This window comes from Capra hircus, chromosome 11 (genome assembly GCF_001704415.2).
Source record: "Capra hircus breed San Clemente chromosome 11, ASM170441v1, whole genome shotgun sequence".
In the NCBI taxonomy this organism is placed as follows: Eukaryota; Metazoa; Chordata; class Mammalia; order Artiodactyla; family Bovidae; genus Capra; species Capra hircus.
Window position 1 is genome coordinate 93,212,584 of NC_030818.1, and position 26,393 is coordinate 93,238,976.

The 26,393-nt window shown below is 40.7% G+C and overlaps 2 protein-coding genes across 2 annotated transcripts; one reads left to right on the plus strand and one right to left on the minus strand.

Annotated features, from left to right (window-relative positions):
* On the minus strand, positions 6,816 to 7,757 carry LOC102171511 (olfactory receptor 1J4-like). The gene has a single exon (XM_005701981.2). It carries the CDS (start codon positions 7,755 to 7,757, stop codon positions 6,816 to 6,818), a length of 942 nt encoding a protein of 313 aa, XP_005702038.2.
* LOC102178634 (olfactory receptor 1G1-like) lies at positions 18,066 to 19,010 on the plus strand. Its single transcript, XM_005687113.2, has one exon. The coding sequence runs from the start codon at positions 18,066 to 18,068 to the stop codon at positions 19,008 to 19,010; it is 945 nt and encodes a 314-aa protein (XP_005687170.1).

The window sequence follows — 26,393 nt, forward strand, 5'->3', positions numbered from 1 at the left end:
GAGATACTACCTTGCCAACAAAGGTCTGTCTAGTCAAGGTTATGGTTTTTCCAGTAGTCATGTATGGATGTGAGAGTTGGACTGTGAAGAAAGCTGAGGGCTAAGAATTGATGCTTTTGAACTGTGGTGTTGGAGAAGACTCTTGAGAGTCCCTTGGACTGCAACCAGTCCATTCTAAAGGAGATCAGTCCTGGGTGTTCATTGGAAGGACTGATGTTGAAGCTGAAACTCCAGTACTTTGGCCACCTCATGAGAAGAGTTGACTCATTGGAAAAGACTCTGATGCTGGGAGGGATTGAGGGCAGAAGGAGAAGGGGACGACAGAGGATGAGATGGCTGGATGGCATCACTGACTTGATGGACATAAGTTTGAGTGAACTCTGGGAGTTGGTGATGGACAGGGAAGCCTGGCATGCTGCGATTCATGGGGTTGCAAAGAGTCAGACATGACTGAGCAACTGAACTGAACTGAACTGAATATTCCATTGTGTATATGTACCACATCTTTGTCCATTCATCTGTTGATGGACATCTAGGGTGCTTCCATGTTCTAGCTATTGTAAATAGTGCTGCAGTGAACACTGGGGGTACATATGTCTTTTTCAATTTTGGTTTCCCTTGGGTATATGCCTAGGAGTGGGATTGCTGGGTCATGTGGTGGTTTTATTCCTAGTTTTTTAAGGAATCTCCATACCACCTTCCATAGTGGCTGTATCAATTTACATTCCCACTAACAGTTATGTGCCACATTTTTATCTATTCCTCTGTCATATACGTTTACTGTTGTTGTCGTTCAGTTGCCCAGTCATGTCTGACTCTTCGTGACCCCATGGACTGCAGCATGTCAGGCCTCCCTGTCTCTCACTATCTCCTGGAGTTTTCCAGAGTTCATGTCCATTGCATCAGTGATGCTATTGAAACATCTTACCCTTGTCTCACTCTTCTCCTTCTGCCTTCAGTCTTTCTCAGCATCAGGGTCTTTTCCAGTGAGCTAGCTGTTCACATCCGGTGACCAAAGCATTGGAGCTTTTTTCACTCTCCTCTCTCACTTTCATCAAGAGGCTTTTTAGCTGCTCTTCACTTTCTGCCATAAGAATGGTGTCATCTGCATATCTGAGGTTATTGATATTTCTCCCAGCAATCTTGATTCCAGCTTGTATTTCTTCCAGTCCAGTGTTTCTCATGATGTACTCTGCATAGAAGTTAAATAAGCAGGGTGACAATATACAGCCTTGACACACTCCTTTTCCTATTTGAAACCAGTCTGTTGTTTCATGTCCAGTTGTAACTGTTGCTTCCTGACCTGCATACAGGTTTCTGCAAGCAGGTCAGGTGGTCTGGTATTCCCATCTCTTTCAGAATTTTCCACAGTCTATTGTGATCCACACAGTCAAAGGCTTTGGCATGGTCAATAAAGCAGAAATAGATGTTTTTCTGGACCTCTCTTGCTTTTTCCATGATCCAGTGGATGTTGGCAATTTGACCTTTGGTTCCTCTGCCTTTTCTAAAACCAGCTTGAACATCTGGAAGTTCATGGTTCACGTATTGCTGAAGCCTGGCTTGGAGAATTTTGAGCATTACTTTACTAGCGTGTGAGATGAGTGCAATTGTGCAGTAGTTTGAGTATTCTTTGGCATTGCTTTTCTTTGGGATTGGAATGAAAACTGAACTTTTCCAGTCCTGTGGCCACTGCTGAGTTTTCCAAATTTGCTGGCATATTGAGTGCAGCACTTTCACAGAATCATCTTTCAGGATTTGAAATAACTCAACTGGAATTCCATCACCTCCACTAGCTTTGTTCCTAATGATGCTTTCTAAGGCCCACTTGACTTCACATTCCAGGATGTCTGGCTCTAGATTAGTGATCACACCATCATGATTATCTGGGTCGTGAAGCTCTTTTCTGTATAGTTCTTCTGTGACTTCCCTGGTGGCTCAGATGGTAAAGCGTCTGTCTACAATGCAGGAGACCTGGGTTCGAGCCCTGGATTGGGAAGATCCCCTGGAGAAGGAAATGGCAATCCACTCCAGTACTGTTGCCTGGAAAATCCCATGGACAAAGGAGCCTGGTACACTACAGTCTATGGGTCGCAAAGAGTTGGACACAACTGAGCAACTTCACTTCACTTCACTTCTGTGTATTCTTGCCACCTCTTCTTAATATCTTCTGCTTTGGTTAGGTCCATACCATTTCTGTCCTTTATCGAGCCCATCTTTGCATGAAATGTTCCCTTGGTATCTCTAATTTTCTTTTTTTTTAATTTTTTTTTATTTTTTTATTTTTATTTTTTTTATTTTTTAAATTTTAAAATCTTTAATTCTTACATGCGTTCCCAAACATGAACCCCCCTCCCACCTCCCTCCCCACAGCATCTCTCTGGGTCATCCCCATGCACCAGCCCCAAGCATGCTGCACCCTACGTCAGACATGGACTGGCGATTCAATTCTTACATGACAGTATACATGTTAGAATTCCCATTCTACCAAATCATCCCACCCTCTCCCTCTCCCTCGGAGTCCAAAAGTCCGTTATACACATCTGTGTCTTTTTTCCCTGTCTTGCATACAGGGTCGTCATTGCCATCTTCTTAAATTCCATATATATGTGTTAGTATACTGTATTGGTGTTTTTCTTTCTGGCTTACTTCACTCTGTATAATTGGCTCCAGTTTCATCCATCTCATCAGAACTGATTCAAATGAATTCTTTTTAACGGCTGAGTAATACTCCATTGTGTATATGTACCACAGCTTTCTTATCCATTCATCTGCTGATGGACATCTAGGTTGTTTCCATGTCCTGGCTATTATAAACAGTGCTGCGATGAACATTGGGGTACATGTGTCTCTTTCAATTCTGGTTTCCTCGGTGTGTATGCCCAGAAGTGGGATTGCTGGGTCATAAGGTAGTTCTATTTGCAATTTTTTAAGGAATCTCCACACTGTTCTCCATAGTGGCTGTACTAGTTTGCATTCCCACCTACAGTGTAGGAGGGTTCCCTTTTCTCCACACCCTCTCCAGCATTTATTGCTTGCAGATTTTTGGATTGCAGACATTCTGACTGGTGTGAAGTGGTACCTCATTGTGGTTTTGATTTGCATTTCTCTAATAATGAGTGATGTTGAGCATCTTTTCATGTGTTTGTTAGCCATCTGTATGTCTTCTTTGGAGAAATGTCTGTTTAGTTCTTTGGCCCATTTTTTGATTGGGTCGTTTATTTTTCTGGAATTGAGCTGCAGAAGTTGCTTGTATATTTTTGAGATTAGTTGTTTGTCAGTTGCTTCATTTGCTATTATTTTCTCCCATTCAGAAGGCTATCTTTTCACCTTGCTTATAATTTCCTTTGTTGCGCAGAAGCTTTTAATTTTAATTAGATCCCATTTGTTTATTTTTGCTTTTATTTTCAGAATTCTGGGAGGTGGATCATAGAGGATCCTGCTGTGATTTATGTCGGAGAGTGTTTTGCCTATGTTCTCCTCTAGGAGTTTTATAGTTTCTGATCTTACATTTAGATCTTTAATCCATTTTGAGTTTATTTTTGTGTGCGGTGTTAGAAAGTGATCTAGTTTCATTCTTTTACAAGTGGTTGACCAGTTTTCCCAGCACCACTTGTTAAAGAGATTGTCTTTACTCCATTGTATATTCTTGCCTCCTTTGTCAAAGATAAGGTGTCCATATGTGTGTGGATTTATCTCTGGGCTTTCTATTTTGTTCCATTGATCTATATGTCTGTCTTTGTGCCAATACCATACTGTCTTGATGACTGTGGCTTTGTAGTAGAGCCTGAAGTCAGGCCTTTCCCATTCTGTTGTTTGCCTCTATTTCTTTGGATTGATCACTGAAGAAGGCTTTCTTATGTCTCCTTGCTATTCTCTGGAACTCTGCATTCAGATGCTTATATCTTTCCTTTTCTCCTTTGCTTTTTGCTTCTCTTCTTTTCATGGATATTTGTAAGGCCTCCCCAGGCAGTCATTTTGCTTTTTTGCATTTCTTTTCCATGGGGATGGTCTTGATCCTTGTCTCCTGTACAATGTCACGAACTTCTGTCCATAGTTCATCAGGCACTCTGTCTGTCAGATCTAGTCCCTTAAATTTATTTCTCACTTCCACTGTATAATCATAAGGGATTTTATTTAGGTCATACCCGAATGGTCTAGAAGTTTTCTCCACCTTCTTCAATTTAAGTCTGAATTTGGCAATAAGGAGTTCTGATCTGAGCCACAGTCAGCTCTCGGTCTTGTTTTCGCTGACTGTATAGAGTTTCTCCATCTTTGGCTGCAAAGAATATAATCAATCTGATTTCAGTGTTAACCACCTGGTGATGTCCACATGTAGAGTCTTCTCTTGTGTTGTTGGAAGAGAGTGTTTTTTATGACCAGTGCATTCTCTTGACAAAACTCTGTTAGCCTTTGCCCTGCTTCATTCCGTACTTCAAGGCCAAATTTGCCTGTTATTCCAGGTGTTTCTTGACTTCCTTTTTTTGCATTCCAGTCCCCTATAATGAAAAGGACATCTTTTTTGGGTGTTAGCTCTAAAAAGTCTTGTAGGTCTTCATAGAACCGTTCAACTTCAGCTTCTTCAGTGTTACTGGTTGGGGCATAGGCTTGGATTACCTTGATATTGAATGGTTTGCCCTGGAACGAACAGAGACCACTCTGTCGTTTTAGAGATTGCATGCAAGTACTGCATTTCGAACTCTTTTGTTAACCATGATGGCTACTCCATTTCTTCTGAGGGATTCCTGCCCGCAGTAGTAGATATGATGATGATCTGAGTTAAATTCACTCATTCCAGTCCCTTTTAGTTTGTTGATTCCTAAAATGTCAGTGTTCACTCTTGCCATCTCCTGTTTGACCACTTCCAATTTGTCTTGATTCATGGACCTAACATTCCAGGTTCCTATGCAATAAATATTGCTCTTTACAGCATCGGACCTTGCTTCTATCACCAGTCACATCCATAACTGGGTATTGTTTTTGCTTTGGCTCCATCCCTTCATTCTTTTTTTTTTTTTTTAATTTAAACACATTACTAAAACTCCATCAAATTTTATTATAAATGAACAATATTTTCCATATTATGACAAGTCTTGTCATTTTCCTTCAACCAGACATTATTTAAATTTAGAACCTTGTGATTCTTACACGTTAATAACACCACCCACTTACCTATGTCTTCTGGAGTTATTTCTCCACTGATCTCCGGTAGCATATTGGGCACCTACCGACCCAGGGAGTTCCCCTTTCTGTAGCCTATCATTTTAACTTTTCATACTGTTCATGGGGTTCTCAAGGCAAGAATATTGAAGTGGTTTGCCATTCCCTTCTCCAGTGGACCACATTCTGTCAGACCTCTCCATCATGACCCTCCCATCTTGGATGGCCCCCCCACAGCATGGCTTAGCTTTTTGAGTTAGACAAGGCTGTGGTCCATGTGATTAGATTGGCTAGTTTTCTGTGATTTTGGTTTCAGTGTGTCTGCCCTCTGATGCCCTCTCACAACACCTACCATCTTACTTGGGTTTCTCTTACCTTGGACGTGGGGTATCTCTTCACGGCTGCTCCAGCAAAGCACAGCCACTGCTCCTTACCTTGGATGAGGGGTATCTCCTCACTGCCACCCCTCCTGACCTTCGACGTGGAGTAGCTCCTCTCACCCCTCCTTGCCCATGCAGCCACCGCTCCTTGGACATAGGGTTGCTCTTCTCAACCGCCTCCCCTGACCTCGGACATGGGGTAGCTCCTCTCAGCCAGTAATGGAATATTACTCAGCCATAAAAAGAAACACAGTTGAGTCAGTTCTAATGAGGTGGATGAACCTAGAGCGTATTATACAGAGTGAAGTAAGTCATAAAGAGAAAGATAAATATCACATACTAATGCATATATATGGAATCTAGAAAGATGGTACCAAAAATTTATTTGCAGGGCAGCAATGGAGAAACAGACATGGAGAACAGATTTATGGACATGGGGAGAGGGGAGATGGGAGGAGAGGATTTGAGGTATGAAGATGTGGCAGATATACACAATAGAATATTACACATCCAAAAAATGGATCAAATTGTGCCATTTTCTGAGACATAGACTGACCTACAGACTGTAATATAGAGTGAAGTAAGTCAGAAAGAGAAAAAATATATCATATGCTAATGCATATATATGGAATCTGGAAAACAGTACTGATGAACCTATTTCTAGGTCAGGAATAGAGATGCTAACAGATGCAGAGAACAGACCTATGGACACACCAGGGAAGGAGAGGGTGGCACAAATTGGGATATTAGGATTGACACATATACACTACCATGTGTAACATAGACAGCTAGTGGGAAGCAGCTATATAACACAGGGAACTTAGCTCAGTGACTGTGATGACCTAGATGGGTGAGAAGGCTGGGTGCTGAGAGGCAGACTCAAGAGGGAGGGAATACATGTATACTTACAGCTGATTCGTGTTGCTGTACATCAGAACCGACACAACATTCTAAAGCAATTATCCTCCATGTAAAGTAAAAACAATAAAATAAAATCTGAAAAAAAGAAAAATAAATAAAATACAAAATTAAATAAAATATGTAAATGAGAGGAGAAACATAAGTACTGCCAGCTGTGCAATTTCTCAGTTTAATACACAAAATTTATAATCAAGAATATCAACTCAAAATTAACAATTTATGCCAATGAATTGTAAGGAAGTAGACAATAACTGTCATAGGATGCAATCCAAGTTATAAAATATTAACTGAGAATTTATTCCATGCCAGGATCTGGGGTTCTGTTAACACATGTGCCTGTTATAAGATGAGCAAATGTCATTGAGATAACAGTTTTGCCCTGTGCAAGAGTCTCTCCAGGGCCCCCTTCATGTCCCTGTTCCTTAGGCTATAAATGAAGGGGTTCAGCAGTGGAGTGACCACTGTGTACATCACAGAGGCAATGGTGCTCTTGTCCCTGGAGGTGTTGGATGAGGGGAAAAAATACAGTCCAATAATTGTTCCATAATACAGAGACACCACAGAGAGGTGGGAGCCACATGTGGACAATGCTTTGCAGATCCCCTTGGTGGAGGGGACCTTCAGGATGGTGGCACCAATGTGTCCATAAGAGATCAGGATGCATATTAATGGGAGGACGATGACGGCCACTCCTACTGTGAAAATGGCCAGCTCATTGAGGGATGTGTCTGAGCAGGAGAGCTTCAGCAGGGCATCAAGGTCACAGAAGAAATGGGGGATGCTGTGGTCAGCACAAAAGGACAGCCGGGTCAGGAGGAGGGTGTGACACAGGGCACTGGCACAGGAGAGAATCCAGGACACAGTTACTAGTAAGGTGCACAGCCCCTGTCCCATGACGGTGCTGTAGCGGAGAGGGTGGCAGATGGCCACATACCGATCATAGGCCATCGAGGTGAGCAGGAAATTGTCCAAATCGGTAAAAAATATGAAAAAATACATCTGTGTTATGCATCCTGCATAGGGGATGGATTGATCCTGAATCTGCATGTTTATCAGCATTTTAGGGACGGTGACAGATGAAAAGGAGATATCAGTGAGGGCCAAGTGGCTGAGGAAGAAGTACATGGGGGTGTGGAGGCGAGCATCCAGTCTGATGAGCAGGAGGATGAGCAGGTTGCCCAGCACTGTGGTCAGGTACATGGCCAGGAACAGGGTGAAGAACGCGCCCTGCTGCTCTGGCCGGATGGGGAGCCCCCGGAGGAGGAACTCGGACACACTGCTCTGGTTCTCCTTCCTCATGCTCCTCTCCTGTCTGCTGGGGAGAAAGGACAGTGAAAGAAGCAGAAACGAACAATCAGGCACATCAAAATGAATCCCTAGCATAGCAGAGGGATGTTAAGTTAAAATCTACCTCATTTCTATTTTGTTTCTCTACCTTTAAAAACAGTCATAAGGTTTGAACTTTAGGTTGTGACATATTGAACTTTTCAAATTTGAAAATCCTTTAGTAAGTATAGTGAGGAAGTTTCAACAAATTCTCAAAGGAAAGTGGATCAAAAATAAATAGTCAAAGTTTCCATTATGTATAAAGATTGAAGGAAAAAGAAGCTTATCTGCTGGTTGAACTCAGAGTGCCTTAGAGCTCAGTCTTGCAATATCACTGCTTTATGAAGCAAACTTATTACTGGCAGTTGCATATTTTTTACTAGTACTCGTATTTTTCAGTCTCCAGTCTCCTCCTGATCCAACAAGTTCCCATGACCCCTTGAACTTCCACAATTCATAGTAAAAAAATGCTGTTGTCAATAGGTGTCAAAGAGATAAACCATGATATGTCTTTTCCTCCACCACCATCTTTAGAAACTAATAATAAGAAATGACATAAGCCAAGAACACAAAGAGGTGATGACCACCTGTACACATACACACACACACACACACACACACACACACTTGCTTTTTGTTGAAAGAGACTAAGTTCTACTCTGAACTTTATGCTCAAGTGATCTAGTTGCAGGGAATAAGGACTGGTTTCTCAGCTTCTCTGGGCCTTTCCTGGTGGCTCAGATGGTAAAGAACCTGCCTGCAATCCAATGGGGGAGACCCAGGTTCAATTTCTGGGTTGGGAAGACCCCCTGGAGAAGGGAATGGCAACCCACTCCAGTATTCTTGCCTGGAGAATTCTATGGACAGAAAAGCCTGGTGGCTACAGCCAGTGGGGTCACAGAGAGTCAGACAAAATGGCTTCAGCTTCTCGATAGGATACTCCAAGACCAGATTTAGCCACCACATCTGTGGTCCCAAACCTCTCACCAGGGACTTCCTTGGTGGCTCAGATGGTAAAGCATCTGTCTACAATGCCGGAGACCCAGGTTCGAGCCCTGGGTTGGGAAGATCCCCTGGAGAAGGAAATGGCAATCCACTCCAGTACTATTGCCTGGAAAATCCCATGGATGGAGGAGCCTCATAGGCTACAGTCTATGGGGTCACAGAGTCAGACATGACTGAGCGACTTCACTTCACTTTCACTTACTTTCTGTGGTCCCAAACTTCTCACCAGCATCAGGGCGAAATAAGCAGACTCCTCAATCCACAGTTTCAGAAGTGGAAATATTAAGACTATGCTCTGCCCACCAGGGAGGGGACCACAGGGACTGGGCACCAAGTTCTTGGCTAGAGACATGCATTAAACATCTATTAATCACTCAGTTTTCTTTATACGCCCTTCAGGAAAGATGCTCCCAGGCAGTGGTCCCTAAACTTCAACATTCCCCAGAATCCCTTGGGAGCTTGTTAACGATGAAGATCCCAGCTCCACCTCCAGTGATGCTCATTCATGAGCTCCAGGGCCAGGGAATTCTGAGGCATGTGATCCTAAGGGCCGACATTGAGGAAACACTGTCCTGAGGAAGAACATTAGGGTGATGCCCTGTGGGTGTGCGCCCAAAGGAGATGTGGAAAGATCTCCTTACTGCCCCTTCCCCACGGCTTAATGTTTCCTCTAGTTAGGTCATAGCTTGGATATAGGGATGGATTTTTTTCTCCCAAGTGGGAATTCCTTTTTGATTTGATGCTTTTAAAATTAATTCTGCTTTATGATGGGAATCCAAATACAATAACATAGACATGAAAACAAAGGAGAAAGTCAAAGTACTTCACCCATCCATTATTTATCCTTCTAAGATGATTTTTTAAATTAATTTATTTTAATTAGAGGGTAATTACTTTACAATATTGTGATGGTTTTCACCTTACATCAACATGAATCAGCCATAGGTATACATATTTCCATAAATGAACTTTACTTTATATGGTAATTTATAGTTTTCTTTTCCTAATGTAATTTATTATAATAATTGTACATATACTTCTATGCATTTCAGTACATAATGCACCTGTTCTTCAAAACAAACCCTTTTGAAAAAAATTTTATTGGACTACAGTTGCTTTACAATGCTGTGTTATTTTCTGCTATACAGGAAAATGAATCAGCCATATGCATACATACATCCCTCTGTTTTTGGATTTCCTCCCCATTTAGGTCACCATAGAGCACTGAGCTGAGTTCCTTATGATCTGCAGTATGTTCTCATTAGTTATCTTTTTTATACATAGTAGTAAATGTCCATCAAGAGAGGAGTAGATAAAGATTTGGCACTTATATACAATGGAATATTAATCAGCCATAAAATGGAACAAAATTGTTCCATATGAGGAGACATGGATGGACTTACAGACTGTCATACAGAGTGAACTAAGTCAGAAAGAGAAAAACAAATATCATATATTAACACAAAAAGTGGGAAGGACTGATGCTGAAGGTGAAACTCCAATACTTTGGCCACCTGATGCAAAGAACTGACTCATCGGAAAAGACCCTGATGTTGGGAAAGATTGAAGGTGGGAGGAGAAGGGGATGACAGAGGATGAGATGGTTGGATGGAACCACCAACTCAATGGACATGCATTTGAGTAAGCTGCGGGATTTGGGGACGGACAGGGAAGCCTGACATGTTGCAGCCCATGGGGTCACTAAGAGTAGGACACAACTGAGTGACTGAACTGAACTGAACTGAACACAAAGGAAATTCAAAACAGAAAGACAGGCTTCAGACTGGCAGAAAATATTCTCAAAATGTATTTCTGATAAAGACTTGAATCCAGAACATATACAAAAGACAAGCAATCCAATTATTTGAAAAAAAATGTGAAAAATTTAAACAGATATCTCACCAAAGGAAGATATATAGCAAATTAGCGTATATAAAGACACTCAATGTCATTAGTCGTTAGATTAATGGAAATGAAAACCACAATGATATAGGACAACAAACCCACTAGAATGGCCAAAATTCAGATAAATGGCAATTCCTAGTGGTAGTGAGGATGTTAGAACTCTCATACATTACAGGCAGTATTGCATAATATAGAACTGTTTAGGTAATAGTTTGTCAGTTTCTCCTGTAGTAAATACACCCTTGGCCCTGCAATTCCACTCTTAGGGATTTATGCAAAAGAAATATAAATTTCTCACACAAAGATCTGAATGTACAGCTATGTGCTACTGTGCTGTGTTTAGTCAGGCAGTTGTGTCTGACTCTTCGCAGCACCATGGACTGTAGTCCGCCAGGCTCTTCTGTCCATGGGGATTCTCTAGGCAACAATATTGGAGGGGGTTGCCATGCACTCCTCCAGGGGAACTTCACAACCCAGGGACTGAGTCTAGGTCTTCCACATTGCAGGCAGGTTTTTCACTGTCTAACCCACCAGAGAGCCCATGAACACTGGAGTGGGTAGCCTATCCCTTCTCCAGTAATTGAAGTGGGGTCTCCTGCATGCAGGCAGACTCTCTACCGGCTGAGCTACCAGGGAAGCCCACACAGCTATACACATACTCATATATTGATACATATGACAAAGGTGATCCTGAAATGCCACAAAGAAAAGATGGATTTTCAACAAAGGGTGCTAGGGTAGTTGAATATTCATAGAGAAGAAAAATGAATTATAATTCACACCATAGACAAAAATTGCTTCCAGAAGATTATAGATCTAAAAGTGAAAGGTAAAAACTAAAAGCTTCTTAGAAATAATATACAAGGATATTTTTATATATTTGGCCATATTTTTTAAAACACAAAAAGTACAAATCATAAAGGAACAAATCGACAAACTTGATTACCTTAAATTTATGATCGGTTGTTCATCAAAATATATCATTTAGATAGTTAAAAGGCAACTCAGAGTAGGAGAAGATTCTATCTATCTATCCACATGTCTATATAGCTGGCTACCTACCTTTCTTCAACAAAGAAATCAGATTCAGACTATATAAAAAATTCTTTATATCAGTGGAAAAAAAGGGGGAGAAAATGCAATAGAAAAATAAGTAAAATATTTGAATGACTACTTCACTTAAGCTATCCAAATGAACAACATTCATAACAAAAGGTGTTCAAATTCAATTTTTAATGTCAAATAAATACAAATTAAAACCCCCATGAGATACTATTACACACCCATCAGAATGACTAAAATTTAGAAGACTAGCAATCTGAGTCTTCCTGGGGTTGTGGAGCAACTAAAACCATCGTATGCCACAAGTGGGAGTACATACTCTGGACCCTCTGGACTACCATTGAAAGTGAAAGTGAAGTTGCTCAATCACGTCCGACTCTTTGCCATTTCCTTCTCTAGGAGATCTTCCCAACCCAGGGATTGAACCCAGGTCTCCCACATTGTAGGCAGACGCTTTACCATCTCAGCCACCAGGGAAGTCCTGGACTACCATTGGGTGGTATCTTTTCATGTATACCCTGTAACCTAGCATTTCCATATCTAGGTATGTGCCCCCAAAGAATTACATATATATGCATATTAACAGATAGTTATAAGAATGTCACAGCAGCCCTATTTATAATAGTCCCAAACTGGAAAAAAAATCCTAAATGTCCATTTACATTGTGTGTGTGTGTGTGTGTGTGTGTGTGTTAGTTGCTCAGTTATGTCCAATTCTTTTCGACCCCATGGACTATAGCCCACCAGGCTCTTCTGTCCATGGAATTCTCCAGGCCAGAATACTGGAGTGGGTAGCCATTCTCTTCTCCAGGGATTGTTACCAACCCAGGGATCAAAACCAGGTCTCTTGCACTACAGACAGACAGATTCTTTACCATCTGAGCACCAGGGAGCATTTCATCAATGTTACAATGGATTAAAAATTGTAGTATATTTGTATAATGGAATTCTAAACAGAATGAGAATAAACAAAACACACACTAAACAGTGATGAATCTCACAAACAAAATAAATTTGGTGAACAAAATAAAATAATACTGATAAATTGGTCTACATTAAACTAAAGAATTTCTGTTCCTTAAAAGACACCCTAGTTGCACTTGATGAGGATAATAACATACAGAAGGGTTGAAATATTTGTCAAGATACTTGGGCTAAGACCGTGTCAAGTCCAAATGAAGAACTAGGTTATGCCCAGACTGTTCACCCAAGTTCTTCCTCTGAACCACAGATATGAGAACAGGGCAACAGTAGCAAGCCCAGAATATTGCCTCCCCAGGTGATGGACAAAAGGAACGCTCTCTAAGAGCATGCATGTAGAACAGGAATCCCAACTGGAAAGAGCAGTGCTCCTCCTCTCTTTAGGGATTCAGAGACACTTAGTCTCTATTCCCACTAATGAGGTCACTAGGGTCTCCAAACCTGGAAAATATTCCCAGCATGAGTGCCCTCAGGCCCTCTCAGTTTCATTTATTGTGATTCTAGAAATCTACTCCATAGTTGCCGACAACACTGGGTTTCATTTCCATCACACAAGGAGAAGAGGCTGAGTCTCCTAATGGGGCTGTGATGTGAATTTGCCACTGTCCAAGGAGAAAGTGTTTGAGTGCAGAACCCCGTGCTGAGTAACAGCTGAGGTTGGCTTGAGATCAGCCGGGTAAGTGTTGAATCAGATACCCTGCAGTTCAAGTCTGGGTTTTACTGCTCACCTGCCACCTCATCTGGGACAAATTGCTTTACCTCTTTACATCTCAGTTTCCTCATCTGAAAAATAGAGAGTTCATCTAATCAGAGTGAAAATACCATGGTGAGAGAAGTAAAGCCCTTTTAGTTCAACGTCTGGCAGGATGAATCAATACTTGTTATTCTTGCTATTGCTGTTGTTGTGATCATTGAGATATTTTTAATTTATCCCTGGCTCACAGATGAGAGAAGAAATCGATTGCCAGGTCCATTTTACACTAGAGTCTGCCCTCTTGAGCACTAAGTCATTCTGCCTCCCGTTGAGGGTTGGGGTGGGGTGGGAAAGACTCAGAAGAGTGAAAATAAACTGGAACATCAGAAAGCAGCTGCTCTGGGAAAACGTGTTTTTATTATGTCAATGAGGTGAATTTTGGACCTCATCCAAGGTAGGATCGGGGAAGGCAATGGCACCCCACTCCAGTACTCTTGCCTGGAAAATCCCATGGACAGAGGAACCTGGAAGGCTGCAGTCCATGAGGTCACTCAGGGTCGGACACGACTGAGCGACTTCACTTTCACTTTTCACTTTCATGCATTGGAGAAGGAAATGGCACCCCACTCCAGTACTCTTGCCTGGAGAATCCCAGGGATGGGGGAGCCTGGTGGGCTGCCGTCTATGGGGTTGCACAGAGTCGGACACGACTGAAGTGACTTAGCAGCGAGGTAGGATGCTGGTTGTCAGGTGACCTTCTGTGGAGGGGAGGGGCTGGAGGTTGAGTGAATAGCCAGTGGCCAATGATTTAAGTCAATGATTCCAGTGTAATGATGTGCTCAGTCCCTAAGTCTTGTCTGACTCTTGGTGACCCCGTGGACTGCAGTACAACAGGCTTCCCTGTCCTTCACTCTCTCCTGGAGTTTGCTCAAACTCACATCCATTGGTCAGTGTCCTGTGTAAGGAATCCTATATAATGGGCTTCCCAGGTGGTGCATGGTAAATAATCTGCCTACCAATGCAGGAGATGCAAGAGACAGGTGTTTGATTCCTGGGTTGGGAAAATTCCCTGGAGTGGAAAATGGCAACCTGCTCCAATACTCTTTCCTAGAAAATTCCAGATGGATGAACATATTTCTTGAGAGTATAATTACTTTACAATGTTGTGTAATGTCAACTACAAATTGGCACTTGCCAAGAACATTGTCCAGTAATTCAACAACAACAAGGGCATTCGTCATCTGTGGTGGCACGAGTGGTAAAGAACCTGCCTGCTGATGCAGGAACCGCAGGAGAAGCGGGTTCGATCCCTGGGTCAGGAAGATCCCCTAGAGGAGGGTATGGCAACCCACTCCAGTATTATCGTCTGGAGAATCCCATGGACAGAGGAGCCTGGCAGGCTACAGTAAAAAGAGTTAAAAATAGTCAGACAAGACTGAGAGACTTACACACCCACGAACACACAGAGACTTATATTTTCAGAGCCCAAAACCAATGGTTCAAGTCTCTGTATCACTAACTCTGAGTTTTAAATGACAATTCTCCTGACTCAGTTTGACTCATCCAATTCCATGTTTCAACCACCTGTGGCCAACGAGGTTGTATTACATGCAGCTCATTGCCTGCTCACTACCCTCCAGTCACACTGCTTTTCCTCTACCGACGAGTCCCTTTCCCTCCTCCAGACCACCACATGTGCTGGAAAGTTTTCATCCCCTCCTCTTCTTTCTTCTACTCCTGATTTTCTCAAAGAAGTTTTCCCTGAACTCCTCTCTAAATTAGGTCCTCTAATTATATGTTCTCAGTGTCACCCCTGTATCTCTCCTTTTCATACTCAGCAGAGTTTTGACCATGTATTTTCTTGTTCATTTGCTTGTTGTCAGTCTCTCCAATCAGACTGTACATGCAGAGACTGTACCTGCTTCAAATAACTTTAAATATCTCATGCCCAGAGGCATTTCTAGTGTAATGTAGACAATCAATAAATATTTGAATAGATGAAAAATTACAAACATGGCTCCCCAGACCCATTGTGGAGGTATTTTAAAGGTTGGATTTATTTCACATGATTACAAAGTTAACAAATATCTCTAGTGAGTGTTTAGTCACCCAGTCATGTCGGACTCTTTGTGACCCCATGGACTGCAGCATACCAGGCCTCCCTGTCCCTCACCATCTCCCAAAGATTGCTCAAGTTCATGTCCATTGCATCGGTCATTCCATCCAGCCGTCTCAACCTCTGACACCGTCTCCTCCTTCTGCCCTCAATCTTTAACAGCATCAGGGACTTTAGTCCCTCTCTAGTACCCATGAGAAAATAAAGGCCTGCCTTAGGAGGTAGAATTGCATGATGGACCAATTTCCAGATTTGGTTTAAGAGAGATCTTAGTTTGAATACTGACTTATTCCCTTATTGCTGCGTGATCTTAATCTGATCCCTTAGCCTCTCTGAGCTTTCCTGATCTGGAAGTGCAGGGTAAAGATGCATGGCATAAAGGTTGTATGGATTAAATGATAGACGTCATTGTCACATAGGAAACACATCAGAAATGATTTCTATATATATCCACAGTCCTGCAAATGGTCCCTGAAGCCTTTGCCTTTTTAATTCTCCCTCTTCTGGAAATAATTAAGAGTTGTCTGTATCACTGGCACTCTGCTTTTCTTTCTTTCTTTCTTTCTTTTTTTTACTTTAAAAGATTTAATTAAAAAACAAACTTTGAAAACAAGTCAATGATCACCTTAAAAAACTAGAAAGTACTAGAAGTAATACAACTAAAAAGCTTCAGAGAATACAATCAGTAAAGACAAATGCTGAGACTAAATAAATACAGAGTAAAAGAGTAAATATTGCTGGCTAAACTGTAACAATAATAATTTTCTCAAGAAGGGCAAAGAAAACTAACAGGTAATTTCCATTAATGTTTCCAGGGCATTACAGGGATTTTTGCCATTTGAGAAATATTCTAAAGAAAGACCATTTCTTGGATATTTTAAGCTATATAATTTTTAAACAGATTCCATTGATAAAAGAAATCCCCTTAATCCTTTCCTGTTTACTTTAGAGAATTTTACTACTTGTACCTCTAAGAATGCAGCCATAGGAGTGAAAAGCCTTAATCTACTCCATATCTCTGTCTACCACTTCTGGTTTCTTGGGCAAGTCACTAAACTCCCTAAATCATCACCCAAATCCAGCTACTTCATCCTGTCTCTATACCTGGCTGGGTCCTATATGAATTTTCTCTTAAGAAAAAAACAACAACTTCTCTATTTATTTATTTATTGCTGCTTCTGATCTTAGCTGCATCATGTGAGATCTTTCATTGCAGCGTGTGGGGCTCAGTTGTCTTGAGGCATGTGCAGTCTAATTCACTGTCCCCTGCATTGCAAGGTGGATTCTTAACCGCTGGACCATCAGGGAAGTCCCTGAATTTTCTAACTGGTCTCCTTGTACTATATAGTCATTCTTGCCCCTACAGTCCTTCTCCCCACAGTAGCAGAATGATCCTTCCACACCCTCAGTCAGATCCCACGATAGATCCCGTCTGCAGAGAAGGCAATGGCACCCGACTCCAGTACTCTTGCTTGGAAAATCCCATGGATGGAGAAGCCTGGTAGGCTGCAGTCCATGGGGTCACGAAGAGTCGGACACAACTGAGCGGCTTCACTTTCACTTTTCATTTTTCTGCATTGGAGAAGGAAATGGCAACCCACTCCAGTGTTCTTGCCTGGAGAATCCCAGGGATGGTGGAGCCTGGTGGGGTGCCGTCTATGGGGTCACACAGAGTCGGACACGACTGAAGCGACTTGGCAGCAGCAGCTGTTTAAAGAGCCACCCATGCCAGCAGGTCTCCAACGTTACCGGGAATCTTTACTCCATGGTGTACAGGCTCTGTCTACCCCTATATGCCCCTCCCACCCCTCATCCCCTCTCCCAACTCTCTCCCTTCTCCTACCCCTCTCCACCTCCCCTACCCCTCTCCACCTACCATATTTGAGCCCCACTTGCCTTCCTTCTGCTTCTCCAAATATATGTGCTCCTGCCCTGTTTACACTTCCTGCAAACACTCTTTCCCACAATTCTTTACTTCGTTGGCTCCTTTTTAATCATTCATGGTGAGTTCTTTGCTGACCACAAAATTTAAAGCAATCGGCTAGTGATAGCTATATTTTGCCTTCATTTGAATTCTTATTTGTTTTTTTTATAAAAGTCTTTGTATGTTACAGGACTCCTCTGACTAGCATGTTATCCATAGAAAGGCAGGAACCATTGTTTCTCTGGTAGTTAGTTATAGTCAGTACTCACTGAATATGTGGAACGAATAAATGAATGAATTCTGGACACCAAATCAGAGGCAGACTGGTAAGGAGGTTAAGATCGCAAACTCCAAAATCAGAATTGCCAGGTTTAAACTTTACCTTTGACTCTTTCAAAGAAACTCATTCATTTATCAATAAAATGGGTATAACAGTCTCACAGATCTGTTTAGGTTTAAATGAAATAATGCACAGCTATTAATATCCTGATTCCATATTTATTTTATGCTTTTGTTTACATTTAGACAATATGAAGTCAAGAAAAGTTTCGGAAGCATCATCCTTCATTTTATTCCTTAGTTTACACCAGTGAGATGAAACCAGGAAACCACACATTCAGTGTCTCTGAATTCCTCCTCCTGGGCCTGTCTGAGCACCAGGAACAGCAGCCTCTTCTCTTTGGCATCTTCCTGAGCGTGTACCTGATCACTGTGGTGGGGAACATCACCATCAGCCTGGCCATTGTCTCTGACCCTCACCTCCACACCCCCATGTACTTCTTCCTGGCCCACTTCTCCCTCACTGACCTGGGTTTATCATCCACCACTGTCCCCAGGATGTTGGTGAACATCCAGGCTCACAGGCATACCATCCCCTATGCTGGATGCCTGTCTCAGATCTACTTCTTCCTGTGGTTCATTGGTCTAGATGTTTTCCTCCTGGCAGTGATGGCATATGACCGGCTGGTAGCCATCTGCCACCCTCTTCACTACACCTTGGTCATGAGTCCCAGATGCTGTATCCTGCTGGTAGTCATGTCCCTAATCCTTGCTCAGGCTTACTCTCTAACCCACACCCTTCTCCTGGCTCAGATATCCTTCTGCACCGACAATATCATCCCCCACTTCTTTTGTGAACTTCTCCCCCTGTTGAAGCTCTCTTGTTCAGATACTTATGCCAACAGGTGTGTGTTGACATACTGGGGTGGGGCACTAACCATCTTGATCCCCTTGCTGATTGTCATTTCCTATGCCCGCATTGTGGCTGCCATATTGCACATCCCATCAGCGAGTGGGAAATGGAAAGCCTTCTCCACCTGCAGCTCCCACCTTTCAGCAATTTGCTTGTTCTACGTGTCTGCTATTGGGGTGTACTTCATTCCCTCCTCTGCGGATTCAGCCAGCAAGGACAGGATTGCAGCGGTGATGTATGCCGTGGTGACTCCCATGCTGAACCCATTCATCTACAGCCTGAGAAACAGAGACATGAAGAGTGCCTTGAAGAGACTCCTGAGCAGAAGGGCACTGCAATCTCCATGAGGTCAAACACATCACTGGGGGGAATTCAGGGGAAATCAGCTTAAAGAGGTATCTTGGTGCCTCCATTCAAATTCTGTATCTGCCACTTGCTAGCTTTCCAACCCAAGGCAAATTAAATAACCTTCAGTCAGTTCAGTCTTTCAGTTGTGTCTGACTCTTTGTGACCCCATGAATCTCAGCATGCCAGGCCTCCCTGTCCATCACTAATTCCCGGAGTTCACTCAAACTCATGTCCATCGAGTCAGTGATGCCATCCAGCCATCTCATCCTCTGTCATCCCCTTTTCCTCCTGCCCCCAATTCCTCCCAGCATCAGAGTCTTTTCCAATGAGTCAACTCTTTCCATGAGGTGGCCAAAGTACTGGAGTTTCAGCTTTAGCATCATTCCTTCCAAAGAACACCTGGGGCTGATCTCCTTGAGAATGGACTGGTTGGATCTCCTTGCAGTCCAAGGGACTCTCAAGAGTCTTCTCCAACACCACAGTTCAAAAGCATCAATTCTTATATATTTTTGAGATTAGTTGTTTGTCAGTTGCTTCATTTGCTATTATTTTCTCCCATTCAGAAGGCTGTCTTTTCACCTTGCTTAGAGTTTCCTTTGTTGTGCAGAAGCTTTTAATTTTAATTGGGTCCCATTTGTTTATTTTTGCTTTTATTTCCAGTATTCTGGGAGGTGGGTCATAGAGGATCCTGCTGTGATTTATGTCAGAGAGTTGGTGAGTGTTGTTGGAGAGTGTTTTGCCTATGTTCTCCTCTAGGAGTTTTATAGTTTCTGGTCTTAAGTTTAGATCTTTAATCAATTTTGAGTTTATTTTTGTGCATGGTGTTAGAAAGTGTTCCAGTTTCATTCTTTTACAAGTGGTTGACTAGTTTTCCCAGTCCAGGTTCAATGCATGATACTGGATGCTTGGGGCTGGTGCACAGGGATGACCCAGAGGGATGGTATGGGGAAGGAGGAGGGAGGGGGGTTCAGGATGGGGAACACGTGTATACCTGTGGGGGATTCATGTTGATGTATGGCAAAAGCAATACAATGTTGTAAAGTGATTAAGCTCCAATTAAAATAAATAAATTTATATTTTTAAAAAAACACACACACAAAAGCATCAATTCTTCGGCACTCAGCTTTCTTCACTGTCCAGCTCTTGCATCCATACATGACCACTGGAAAAACCATGAGACACAATTTCCTTACTTGCAAAAGGAGGTAATAAAACACTCTCTATCATACAGGGTTTCTTGAAAGGTTAGAAGAAAAAACTATGTGTGTGTATGCAAATTCATTTTTTATGGTAAACTCTTAGGAAAGTTCATTATTATGTGCATCATCATTTGAGATTTTTCTTTTTTCTTTTCTTTTTTTTAATTTTTATTTTTACTTTATTTTACTTTACAATACTGTATTGGTTTTGCCATACATTGACATGAATCCACCATGGGTGTACATGAGTTCCCAAACATGAACCCCCCTCCCCGTGGGGGGGGGGATCATCTCTCTGGATCATCCCCGTGCACCAGCCCCAAGCATCCTGTATCCTGCATCAAACATAGACTGGCGATTCGTTTCTTACATGCTAGTATACATGTTTCAATGCCATTCTCCCAAATCATCCCGCCCTCTTCCTCTCCCTCAGAGCCCAAAAGTCTGCTCTACACATCTGTGTCTCTTTTGCTGTCTCGCATACAGGGTCATCATTACCATCTTTCTAAATTCCATATATATGTGTTAGTATACTGTATTGGAGATTTTTCATTTTTATTTTATAATGGAATGCAGTTGATTTACAAAGTTGTATTAGTTTCAGGTGTACAGCAAAGTGATTCAGTTATATATACACATATATCTCTTCTTTTTAAAATTCTTTTCCCATTTAGGTTATTACAGAATATTGAGTAGAGTTTCCTGTATTATACAGTAGGTCCTTGTTAGTTATCTATTTTAAATGGGTGGGTGTGTTCAGTTGCTCAGCCATGTCTGAATCTTTGTGACCCCATGGATTGTAGTCTGATAGGCTCCTCTGTCCATGGCATTTTCCAGACAAGAATACTGGAGTGGGTTGCCATTTCCTTCTACAGGGATCTGCCCAACCCAGGGATAGAACCCGCATCTCCAGCGTCTCATTTCCTGCATTGGCAGGTGAATTCTTTGCATATATCAATCTCAAAGTACTCTGTGTTGTATAAATTTATTTACATCTTCATTATTTTCAGCAATAGACAACATGAGACTTTGAGGCAAATATTGTGCAGAAAAGAAAGCAAAGGTTCAAACAGGCTAAATTATATACCTGAAATAATTAATTATTACCACAGGAAGTAAGTGGCAGAGTCAGAATTTGAACCGAGATATCTGATTCTAAAATGCATACACTTGGTTCAATGGACATGAAATACACATATTCTTCTCAATTACTAACTTTCTCTTTTTTTCTTCCTTCACATTGTTCACATACACAGTTCTAATCGACAACTTCTCCCAACACGACAAATGATTTGAAAACAAGGTAAAGCAAATAAGAAGCTGGAGAATAATGAGAGTGTGAAACAGGCCCAGAGAGTATCTCTCCTCAGGGGTGCACACCCTCTGCTTGAGCATAAGCCCTTACTTAGATATCCTGCAATGACTTGTGAATCAAGCCCCATGATCAGAGAGAAGGGAACTTGGGACCACATTGTTTGAGACTCTCACCAAGTTTCTTTCATGAAACCATCATCTTTCTTCAGCTATATGGCAACAGTCCACCTTAGATTTGCTTTATAATGTAACTGTATCAGTCTCATTATTGCATCCCCCCCTAAGGATGCTGCTAAGGATATATCCTAACAATCTGCAGAGGATTTTTAAATAAAATGTATGAGGAAGTTTGGAACCTGTACTGCACTCTGTATTTCTTCCCCACATAACTCAGATTCTACTGAGATCTCACTGATAAACTCAGATTTTTTTAATAGTTTTTTAAATGAAAGTAAAACTTACATTAGTATCAGAAATACTTGGGTTTATAAGTTAGATTTACTGTTCACTGTCTTTGTTTTTTTTTTTTAGTTTTGTTTTTAAATTATTCTTTTGATTTTATTTTATGTATGAATGCTAATCTCTTTGAGGACAAGCACTCTGTCTTATTCATTTTTGTTTCTTTTTTTAAATTTTATTTTTATTTTTATTTTTACTTTATTTTACCTTACAATGCTGTATTGGTTTTGCCATACATTGACATGAATCCACCACGGGTGTACACTGTCTTTGTGACTGTCAACAAATTCTCAACATCTCTGAGTCTGCTTCCAAATATAAACACATGAATAGTATTTGCTAGCAACTACAGTAACTATCATCTAAGGCTGCTGTGACAATTCTTATAAATGATAACACATAAAATGCTTATCACAGTGATATGTATAGTCCACAAATTCTGTGTAAAATACAAATAATACCGAAATTTCTCTTCTTTTCTCTCTCTTTTTCTCTCCTTCTCTCTTCCTTTCCACCTGCTGTCAGAGAGAAGCTTGACATTTGCCATTGTTAATGCACAAGTGATATGTCCACCCTAACTTTTTCCTAGTGAGTAAATCTCTGGGACTGGGAAATTGCTTCCAAGTTTAAAAAGATATTGGGGATGTGTCTCAATACTAAGGCTCTATCATGACCCTGGACCATCTTCTCCTTGAATGGTGGAAGCAATTATAATTCTCTGTTATCTCCATGCTTTCTACTGATGCCAATCAGGGTTACAATAAAGTGGCAAATCCCTGACTTTTCTTGCTGCCTGCAGTCTAGACAAATATTGATTTCACCACCCTTCCTTGCTTTTTAGTGTTTGAGGATCAATTGAATCATAAAGCAGACACTAACTAACGAATTAATGGCCAGGAGCCATCTTAAGTGGCAGTTCCCAGTCTGCATACATTATCAAGTTGACATCAAGAGAATGATTGAAGATCCTGGGATCAGGAACATTAGATTCTCATGTTGCCTCATATAGAGGGCAATAGATTCTCATCTTTCCTTGATATTATTCTGTATCTTTTCAGATATTTCCCCTGCCTTGAAAACTTCTATTTTCTGTTTTCTACCCTCACTTCAAGGCCCATTATAAATGTTTCCTCCTGGGTGAAATCCTCCTGGATTCACCCACCCAGAGGGAATTATTAATTTACACCTGTATGTACCCACACACTTTTGCGAAATTTTCTATAAAATGATTGTAAATAGGTGTTTACATTTAGCTATTTTGGGTCCATGTGTTTAGTTGCCTGAGGATAGATAGTGTGTCTTAAATGCAGTAATTAAAGAGTGTGGAACTGGTGAATGAATCAACAAGTAGGCAAGTGAATAGAACAGAATACTCAGAAATAAAAATATAGAGTATATACAGATAGAACTTCAGAATCGGCAAGTGAACAGAACAAAACAGAGTAGAACACTCAGAAATAAAAATTTAGAGTATATACAGATGGAGCTTCCATGCTTGTACAAAGATGCTTTGTTTAATAAATGTCCTAGAATAAGTGAATTGCCATTTGTCATACAGGTACTAGGAATAAACATGGTAAGTTCCTCTTTAACATCAATATTTAGAATAACTTTCATTCATAATCAAGAGATAATACAAATTGGATAAATTTGATCATATTAAAACTTAAAACTTTTCATGACAAAGAAATCCTGTAAACAAAGTAAAAGACAGTTGACAAACTGAAAAAAAAAAAAGAAAGATATTTGCAATGTCTGTCACAAATAGAGACAAACAGCTCTTAAACTGAGAGAGAAAAACATACCAACTCTATTCACTTCTTGATAGGATGTAATAAGGAGACACTTGCACTTTTGTGATATGTCAAAGTGGTACCTGCTCAGTCCAATCATGAAGAAACATCTAATAACTCCAAATGAGGGATAAAATTCTACAAAATAACTGTCCAGTATTCTTCATATATATCAAGGACATAAAAAAAAAAAACTATATAATATTAAAGGAAATTTGACAGTGAAGTATAATGTGTGACCCTGGATTGGCTTCTAGCTTAAAAAGGATATTACTGGGATAAGTAAAAAATTTGAAAAAAGTCTACTGATTATTCAATAAAAGCTTATCAATATTAATACCTTGATTTTGATAAGTACACTAGAGTAATTGGGAAAACTGGTTATCAGGTATATAAGAATACTGTTCAGTATTTTTGCTCTATTTTAAGAGTCTAAAATTATTTCATAATCAAGTGTAAAATAATTAAACACAAAAAATTTTAAAAGTAATAAATAATAATGAAATATGTAGGAACCCATGGATTAACCATCATGCTTCTAAAAAGAGATCACCAGTCAAAAAATAAAAAAAAAAACAAGGGAAATAAGATAATATTTTAAGTTGCAAGATGTAGAAAAGACAACATATCAACATTGACAAGCTTCAGATAAAGCAATGCTTAAAGGGAAATTTATCACTTTAAATACTTACATTGAAAGAGAATAAAAAACATCAACAAAAATAACAAAATGTTCTACCTTAGAAAGCTATAAAAGGCAGGATAAAAGATACCAGAAGTAGAAGGAAGACATAATAAAAATAAATACAGAAGTACTGAAACACAGTATTGGTAAGGGATAGAGAAAATAAAAAGAAACAAGCTGATTCTTTGAAGAATCAGCAGATTCATGTTGATGTATGGCAAAACCAATACAATATTGTAAAGTAATTAGCCTCCAATTAAAATAAATAAATTTAAATTTAAAAAAATCTGATAATCAGCTACAAGATAGTTAAGAAAAATGAGAGAAAGCAAGTTGAATATATCATAGGAGGAAGAATTCTCACTGATCAGTGGTGGTAAACTTTATATGGATAAAATTGTCCAATTGGATGAAACAGACAAATTCTTTGAAAAAGAATAGCTGAGTCACTTGCTATACAGTAGAAAATCAAGCACAACATTGTAAACCAACTACACTTCAATAATTTTTTTTTAAAGATAAATGCCAAAGGTAAATCTGAGGATTGTGGGATTAGTTCACTTTTGCTCCCTTTTCTCATGCAAAGATGGGCTCAATAAAGGACAGAAATGGTATGGACCTACCAGAAGCAGAAGATATTAAGAAGAGGTGGCAAGAATACACAAAAGAACTATACAAAAAAGATCTTCACAACTCAGATAATCAGGCAGGTGTGATCACTCACACTCACTTAGAGCCGGACATCCTGGAATGTGAAGTTAGGTGGGCCTTAGGAAGCATCACTACAAACAAAGCAAGAGGAGGTGATGGAATTCCAGTTGAGCTGTTTCAAATCCTGGAAGATGATGCTGTGAAAGTGCTGCACTCAATATGCCAGCAAATTTGGAAAACTCAGCAGTGGCCACAGGACTGGAAAAGGGCAGTTTTCATTCCAATCCCAAAGAAAGGCAATGCCAAAGAATGCTCAAACTACCACACAATTGCACTCATCTCACACACTAGTAAAGTAATGCTCAAAATTCTCCAAGCCAGACTTCAGCAATATGTGAATGTGAACTTCCAGACGTTCAAGCGGGTTTTAGAAAAGGCAGAGGAATCAGAGATCAAATTGCCAACATCTGCTGGATCATCAAAAATGTGAGAGAGTTCCAGAAAAACATCTATTTCTGCTTTATTGACTATGTGAAAGCCTTTGACTGTGTGGATCACAATAAACTGTGGACAATTCTGAAACAGATGGGAATACCAGACCACCTGACCTGCCTCTTGAGAAACCTGTATGCAGGTCAGGGAAGCAGCAGTTAGAACTGGACATGGAACACCAGACTGGTTCCAAATAGGAAAAGGAGTACATCAAGGCTGTATATTGTCATCCTGCTTATTTAACTTATATGCAGATTACATCATGAGAAATGGTGGGCTGGAAGAAGCACAAGCTGGAATCAAGATTTCTGGGAGGAGTATCAATAACCTCAGGTATGCAGATGACACCAACCTTATGGCAGAAAGTGAAGAAGAACTAAAGAACCTCTTGATGAAAGTGAAAGAGGAGAATGAAAAAGTTGGCTTAAAGCTCAACATTCAGAAAACAAAGATCATGGCATCTGGTCCCATCACTTCGTGGCAAGTAGATAGGGAAACAGTGGAAAGAGTGGCTGACTTTATATTTCTGGGCTCCAAAATCACTGCAGATGGTGACTGCAGCCATGAAATTAAAAGACACTTGCTCCTTGGAAGAAAAGTTATGACCAACCTAGATAGCATATTCAAAAGCAGAGATATTGCTTTGCCAACAAAGGTCCATCTAGTCAAGGCTATGGTTTTTCCAGTAGTCATGTATGGATGTGGGAGTTGGACTATAAAGAAAGCTGAGTGCTGAAGAATTGATGCTTTTGAACTGTGGTGTTGAAGAAGACTCTTGAGAGTCTCTTG

Bases quoted from the DNA above. Each gene is read 5' to 3' on its own strand.
- LOC102178634 (XM_005687113.2), top strand. From the start codon at position 18,066: ATGAAACCAGGAAACCACACATTCAGTGTCTCTGAATTCCTCCTCCTG.
- LOC102171511 (XM_005701981.2), bottom strand. From the start codon at position 7,757: ATGAGGAAGGAGAACCAGAGCAGTGTGTCCGAGTTCCTCCTCCGGGGG.